Raw genomic sequence first — 8,196 nt, 5'->3', positions numbered from 1 at the left:
CTTCCTTGGGCCTGCTCCTCTGGCCAAGCTACCACATTATGGAACTCCTCCATAGTCCACCTGTGTGTTGGAGGTGTATCATACATTGAAACAATCATCTCAGCAGTGGCCATCTGCCCTCTGTGGATAGATTGCAATTGTGCACCTATAAGAGACATATACATGTCCCTCATTTGGAAAGGTTCTGCTTCATGTGTCTCAGCAGATGCCTGACTCTGTGCTTGTCCTCTTTCTCTACGAGTTCGGCGTGGTGGAACTGGCTGAGTTGCCTCCTCACTTCCACAGTATTGTCTGTAATAAGCCTCATCAATTGCTTTCCTTGGCCTCTCAAATGGTGGAGCAGAAGTATCCACCCCAGCTATCTTACAAAGGTGTGTGATCAAAGAAGGATGTCCTAAGGGTGCTTTGCTGTTTGTTGTGTTAGCACACACCCTTATCTCATTAGCTATTACTTGTCCACTATTGACATTCAAGTTCCTGATCGCACAGTAAAGGAGGATTGCCCTTCTAAGAGTGATGTGTGACACATGAGAACATGGCTTAATGTTGGGATGAGAAAATGCCATCCAATACTTTACAAGAGGATTCAAGTCAGTCCTCCTAATGTTCACCACAGAACTAGTTCTATTCCTCTGAAAATGTCCTCCAAGTACACACAAAACACTTTCCACATCATCAAAATCAGTGTCTTCTTCCATACATAGAGCAAATTGGCACTGCTCACCAGGCCATATAGTTCCCAAGAAGTTGTTGATAGAGTCAGAATCATACCTAATAGCGTGGCTGATGACAAATTTATGAACACCGAAAAATGGCACCAAAAACTTGTTTAACAATCGGCAAGTGTGACCGAATCGTATCAAGTAATAAAACTCGGTAAGACCAAGTATCGTTTTCCCAAAGGACTCACGGGCTAGTTAGTTATATGATTTGTTGATTATTTAAGACTTGTTAACAATTGATTGTAGGTTTTAAATGCAAGAGACAATAATTAAACATGTATGCATGAATTTGATCAATGGAAAAGAGGAATACAAACACTTTAATGAATTAGATGGATGAGTATGTTGTTGGGGTTATCAATTTCATCTTATCCACTCTCATATTATTTTAGGAATTCATCATTCTTTTCATCAATGTTAATGTCACTCTCTAAATCACCTTGCAAGAAGGCCTATCCTTAATTACGAGTTCATACAATTCATAGCATTCCTAATAATTAATTCTGAAGCGCAGAAGCTTAACGACAACCAACCCTCACATTCCTATGTCTAGGGAATATGCTATTGGGAGAAATTCCCCGGATCTAGATTTCCCTGGATCTAGAATTCCCCGGATCATGGCATTGAATGAGTTAAACAGTGCAAAATTTAAGCAAAGAGGAAAAACCCTAACTAATGATGAAAGAAAGCATGTATCTTAAAATAAGATGTTAAAACACAATTTCCATATATGAAAGTTTCACAAGACTACATTGATTCCCCAACAACAATACAAGGTTTAGTTCACCATATTCATGGTGAAACTAGATGAACAATAATGAAAGAGTGAAAGAGATAGAAAAACCCTAGAAAGAGAAGAGGAGAGCCGTCACCATCTCCCAATCTACCCCCAAGGGGTGAAAAGTGTGTTTCTGCTACCTCCCAGCCAAAGATACAAACCCTAAGACATCTAGGTCTTTAAATAGGACATAAAAATAATAGAAAACGGGTCCAGGCCCAAACAGATCATAAAATCGCAGAAAACTAGCCCAAAACTCGTCTGGTTGACTTTTTTGGTATGTTGGTTGACTGGTTGACTTTTCTGTATTCTGGTTGGCTTTTTTACATTTTGGTTGACTGATTTACTTTTCAGCATTCCAATCATTCGGTACTTCAATTATTCTTCCAAATCATTCAATTAGCCTACAAAATCAAAGGAATCTTGCACAAAACCATTAAATTCACCTTCAACTCTCTTATTCACAAAACTAAAGCAAAAATATGAGTTCAAGCTAATTTCTAAGTCTTAAAGGTTGCTTTTGGTATCAATTTTAACCATAAAAATAACGGTTTTTCAACTGTTATCAGTGGCCTCTAACATAGCCTAGGTAATCCTCAACCGGATAATCACCAATCTTCCTTACATTGGTGTAAAATTCTTTCACCACAACTATATTGGCTGGTGTAGGGTATGTGACTAGCTTTCCCCAATCATTTTCCAACAATTGCTCCAAATTGAGGAGCAAAGTTAGGTATCATTCCAACTTTCCTCTCCATAAGGAGGCTCCTATCTTGGACCACCTTAAAAGGCTTCTCATGTTTGCGAGATAGGAGCCTACTAGAGTGGGGTTGTTTTGGTTCCCTTTCTTTCCTTTTGGATGACATGGTCTTCACTCTTTTGCCTGAAGAGGATGTCATTCCTACATCAAACACAGATTACAAAACCACAGGACATGTTGTTAATCATTAGTAAACCACAAAATCCACCAACACCCCTCAGTAGGTACAACAAACCTAGTATCTTTTAGTAGATACTTAACCACCTAGCATCCTTCAGTAGATGCTATACCCAAAAATTCACAAAAGTAATGTATAAGTCGATAAAAATTTACAAAACCAAAATAAAATCAAAAGAAAAATTGTCCTCAAATCACTGGAATCCCTTCCAGCAAGCGCTCTTTTAACGTAATTAGCTTGACCCAATAAAGCTCATGTTCCTTCTTCATGGTTGATGTTCATATCACACCAACTCATCAACTGCTTCTGGTCCACTTTTTTGACTCTTCTGGAATGTGGAGACTCTATCTCTATCACCTCGGTTTTTTTGTAGTCTTTCACAACCCACAACTTGTTTTTGAATTTTACAGGTTTACCAAGTTGGAGTCGCTCTTTCATCCAGTCATTATGGACCTTTCTTCCTTTCCCAATCTTTTCTTCTTCCTGTACCTGAAACAACAAACAATGTTTACCTTTGACCTTTGGCTATTCATCTTCAGGACTAGTCATGAGTACATCTTGATATGCAGCTTTATGACTAGCTTCTTCCTCTTGCATCAGCCTCTCTTCTTTGAAGACATCTACAACAACTCTTTCTTCTCGGTCTTGGAGCACCACTACACCTTCATCTACATCAATGATGGCTTTGGCCGTTTTCATAAACGGTCTTCCAAGAATAATGGGTATCTTTTCACTCTCCATCTCCATCACCACAAAGTCCACCAAGAACTGTAGTTTGCCTACACAAACTAGAACATCCTCTGCTATACCATAGGGAATTTTTGAGGATCCATCTGCCATTACTAAATTAATCTTTATAGGCTTCACATCAACATCACCAATCTGCTTAAGTAAAGAATAAGGCATCAAGTTATACTCCTGGATCTTTTTTCTTTTGGAGGGAGTGGCTTCTTTTTAACAACTTTATACTCCTTTGTCTCATTATCTCTACGTCTTTTCTTTGTAGAGACTTCTTCATCAGGCTTTGTATAAACTACAATATGTTGTAATATCTCCTTCCAAGGTACATCATTATCCACCATCTTGAATATTCCTGTAAAATCAAATTTTTTATCATGATTTGTTGAAAAAGGAAGAATATCTTCACTCTTTATCTCTCTTATCTCTTCTTTCTCTTTTCTCTCTTCTTTTTCTTCTTTCTCCCTTTCTAACTCAATTGTTTCAACATTTATACTCTCCAACACTTTACATCTACTCAGTGCTCTTTTGAGTAGATGCAGTTTCCTGTATGAATTGCTGAAGAGTTTCTTCCATCCTTATTGATTTTTCATTAAGTGTAGCTATTTGTTGCCATAAGGTTGGTTGTTGTTGTTTCTTGTTAAACTGTCCTGATTGTCCAGCTTTCCCACTTTGTCCTTGACCAATACTTGGGTGTGGTTTCCACCCTTGATTGAAATTCCTCTGACGGTATGGAAATTGATTGGCCATGAAGTTAACATCCTCTAAAGCTTCTGCTGGAAAGGCACATTGACCATTGATATGGTCACCCCCACATAATTCACACAGCTGTGGTTGAACCTGTTCAACAATCTTTAACTCTTTTGGCAGTTGTGCAAGTATCTTTGTGAGATTCTCCAATTGTTGAGTTAGTATCTTGTTCTGAGCTAGCAAGGCATCATTGGATTGCAACTGTAGAACTCCTTTTTGTTGAATAGGAGCTCTTCTTTCACTATTCAGCTCATTATCATTAGTAGCCATGTTTTCAATTATTTCCATTTGATATTGCCTCCAGTTGAGGCGTCAAGCATCATCTTGGTTTGTGAACCAAGACCTCCAAGGAAGGTTAGGACTACTTCTACTTCATCAAATCCATGCGTGGGAGTCTTTCTTAATAGGCTTTTGTATCTATCCCGTGCAAGACCTAATGATTCCTCCATGCCTTGCCTAAAAGTTGAAATCTCTTGCTTTCTTTTGTTTACTTTGGATTGTGGGAAGTATTTGTTCAAGAACTTTGTCACCACAGCTTCCCACTCTATAAAGCTCCCTTCTGGAAAAGAGTTCAACCAAAGCTTAGCGTTGCCTCCTAATGAGAATGGAAACAAGCTAAGTTTGATTGCTTCGTCTAGCACCCCATTTATCTTTACTGTATTGCAAATCTCATTAAAAGTTGTGAGGTGCTCATATGGGCTTTCGTGAGACAACCCATTAAATTGGTTACTCTTAACCAGTTGGATTAACGTCGGTTTCACCTCCATATTAGCTGCATTGACCCTTTGTCTTGCTATGCTATTGAAATGTTGAGGCGCAACTACATTAGTGTAATATGCAAGAGTCCGTCTGACATTATTATTCTCCATCTCCTCAGTGCTATGGTAAGAACCTTGTGGTGAAGGTTGTAAGAGATCTTCTAGAGGAGGGAAAAGTTCTCTAGATGTACGGATTCTTCTCCTCCGTCTATTCTCGTCTAAGCCTTCAAGAAGAGGTTCTAAGGTTTTCTTGCTTCTAGTTCGAATTACTTCCTGCATACACAAAGACAAGTCCCTAGAAAAATTTGTTAGCACAAAAAGATATAGAAGAAGATATAAAATAAGACATAAGAAGATAAAATAAAAACAGAAAAACTAAAAATAGAAAACAGAAAAAAAATAAAATAAAATAATAACCGAAAAAAATAAAAACAGAAAATAAAATAAAATAAAATAAAAACCGAAAAATAAAAACAGAAATTCAAAATTCAAGTTAAAGATAATCAATAATCACACAAATAAACTAGTTAAACCACGAGTCCCCGGCAACGGTGCCAAAAACTTGATGACAAATTTATGAACACCGAAAAACGACGCCAAAAACTTGTTTAACCTTCGGCAATTGTGATCAAATCGTATCAAGTAATAAACTCGGTAAGACCAAGTATCGTACTCCCAAAGGACTCACGGCCTAGTTAGTTATATGATTTGTTGATTATTTAAGACTTGTGAATAAATTCTTGAGGTTTCAAATGCAAAAGACAATAATTAAACATGTATGCATGAGTTTTGATCCATGGAAAATAAGAACACAAACATTTTGAACGAAATAGATGGATGACTATGTTGTTGGGGTAATCAATTTCATCTTGTCCACTCTCATATACTTTAGGAATTCATCATTATTTTCATCAATGTTAATGCCACTCTCTAAATCACCTTGCATGAAGGCCTATCCTTAATTATGAGTTCATACAATTCCTAGCATCCCTAATAATTAATTCTGAAGCAAAGAAGCTTAAAGGCAACCAACCCTCATATTCCTATGTTTAGGCAATATGCTATTTGGAGAATTTCCCCGAATCTAGATTTCCCCGTACGTTCCCATATCGACAAAATCAATAATCATTACATCGAATGAGTTAAACAATGCATGCTTTGAGCAAAGAGGAAAAACCCTAACTAATGATGAAGGAAAGCATGTATCTCAAATAAGATGTTTAAACACAAATTCCATATATGAGAGCTTCAAAAGATTACATTGATTCCCCAACTACAATACAAAGTTTAGTTCACCATATTCATGGTGAAGCTAGATGAACAATAATGAAAGAATGAAAGATAGAAGCCTAGAAAGATGAGTAGGTAGCCTTAGCATCCAAGATCTTCCTCGAAGGGGTGGAAAAGTGAGTGTTTGCTTCGTACTCTGCCAAAGATACAAACCCCAAGACGTCCTAAAGCTTATATACTATTCAAAATATTACAGAAAAGTGGGCCTAAGCCCAAAAAACCATCGCTCAGCGATACCACCGCGTAGTTAATTCTCCCCTCAACTGCACTTTCACCCCTCCGCGGAGCCAACGGTTGTTCCTGAGTGCCGCTCAATGGTAAACTAGCGCTGAGCGGTACTTGCGGCTTCTCTTCTTTTGCACTTTTTGAGTTCTTTTCTGATTCCATCTCTATCCTTCTTCACTTCTTTCACCAAATTCACCTTAAAACCTGCATAAAGCACTGAAATAAATCTGTCCAACTCTCTTATTTCTAAAAATATGAACAAAAGCATGATTCCAAGCTAGTTTCTGAGTGTTAAAGGTTGCTTTTAGTATCAATTTTAAGCATGAAAATAACAGTTTTTCAACTGTTATCAACTTCCTAACAACCCCAAACTTGAACCTTTATCAATACCACAAGATATTCTCAACTCAACTCAAGGTAAAGATTTTCAAAATGGGTTTTCACATCATATTCAAGGCTAAAGGTTCAAAGGATATAACACATTGTGTTCTCTTTTATTGGGCTAAAATCATGCATTTGGCTAAAAAGGGCTACCAACAAATGGCCTTGATCATATGACACATACAAGCAAGTGATTCAATCATAGAAACCTGGGCAAAGTCATTCATACTTTCAAGGTAATAACACTCAATCACAAAAACTTTGGAGTTCAAAGCCTCACACATAAGCTCATTCAACATTCCATCTATTCCAGATACACATCCTGCTTAGCATCATAATCACAATCACAACATCATGCATATATTCACATAGCTTGTGAGCAACCACCTGTATATCAACATATAGTGCACAATCTCAACATCAATCGACATCCAAGCATCATCAAGCAATACTCATCATTCATAAATCATAAGCAAACCATCATAGCAGATAAAGTTTCACACTAAGTACATTACAACCTACTCTAAGAACAGAAGCAAATAAGTTCAACAGTACAAAACAAAAGATAAGAAAACTGGGTTGCCTCCCAACTAGCGCTTCTCTAACGTCACTAGCTTGACCCAATAAGCTCATGGATCCCTCAACTTCATAATTGTTGAGAGATATTCCACTTCTCCCAAATAGTGCTTGAGATGTTGACTATTCCCTACCCAACTTCTCTATGGATCATTGACGGCTGGATCTACCAATTCAATTGCTCCATGAGGATGTACTTCTTTCACTGTGAACGGTCCTGACCACTTTGACTTCAACTTCCCAAGAAACAGCTTCAAACGTGAATTGAACAACAACATCTGTTGCCCTGGAGTAAAAACTCTTTTTATCAGTTTCCTGTCATGATACAATTTTACCTTTTCTTTGTAGGTCCTGGATGAATCATATGCATGCAACTGCATCTCTTCAAGCTCCCATATCTGCCTTCTGCGTTTATTTTGAATATCTGAAGGATTAAAACTCAAAAATTTTAAAGCCCACAAAGCTTTATGCTTCATCTCCACTGCCAAATGACATGCTTTCCCATAGACTAGCTGAAAAGGTGATAAACCCATAGATGTCTTCATTGTCGTCCTATATGCCCAAAGAGCATCATCCAGTTTCTGTGACCAATCCTTTCTTGATGAAGCAATTATTTTCTCTAAGATCCTTTTTATCTCCCTATTAGACATCTCAGCTTATCCATTTGTATGTGGATGATAAGGTGTAGCCACCTTATGTTTCAAACCATAATGTTTGAGTACTTTTGCAAGCTGAAAGTTACAAAAATGAGATCCTCCATCACTAATAAGTACTCTTGGAGTTCCAAAGCGTGAAAAAACCTGCCTCTTCAGAAATGTAATCACAGTGCTAGCATTATTCTTGGGACAAGCTAGATCTTCCACCCATTTACTCACATAATCCACTGCCACCAATATATATTCATTATTGAAAGATGGTGGAAAGGGTCCCACAAAATCAATACATCAACCATCAAAGACTTCAACCTCTAAAATGCCTTGTAATGGCATCTCATGACGTCTTGAAATAGCCCCAGTCCTTTGACATTTATCACAATTTCT

At 37.6% G+C, this 8,196-nt stretch overlaps 1 protein-coding gene across 1 annotated transcript; it reads right to left on the bottom strand.

The window, feature by feature from the left end:
• Positions 1 to 7,299: 7,299 nt before the first annotated feature.
• LOC148203725 (uncharacterized) lies at positions 7,300 to 7,701 on the bottom strand. Its single transcript, XM_088107731.1, has one exon. It carries the CDS (start codon positions 7,699 to 7,701, stop codon positions 7,300 to 7,302), a length of 402 nt encoding a protein of 133 aa, XP_087963857.1.
• Between the last annotated feature and the right edge of the window lie 495 nt (positions 7,702 to 8,196).

This window comes from Vigna umbellata, chromosome 2 (assembly GCF_029865625.1).
Source record: "Vigna umbellata cultivar VRB3 chromosome 2, Vumbellata_1.0, whole genome shotgun sequence".
In the NCBI taxonomy this organism is placed as follows: Eukaryota; Viridiplantae; Streptophyta; class Magnoliopsida; order Fabales; family Fabaceae; genus Vigna; species Vigna umbellata.
The sequence above is the reverse complement of the archived record's forward strand: the minus strand, read 5'-3'. Positions and strand labels throughout refer to the sequence as shown.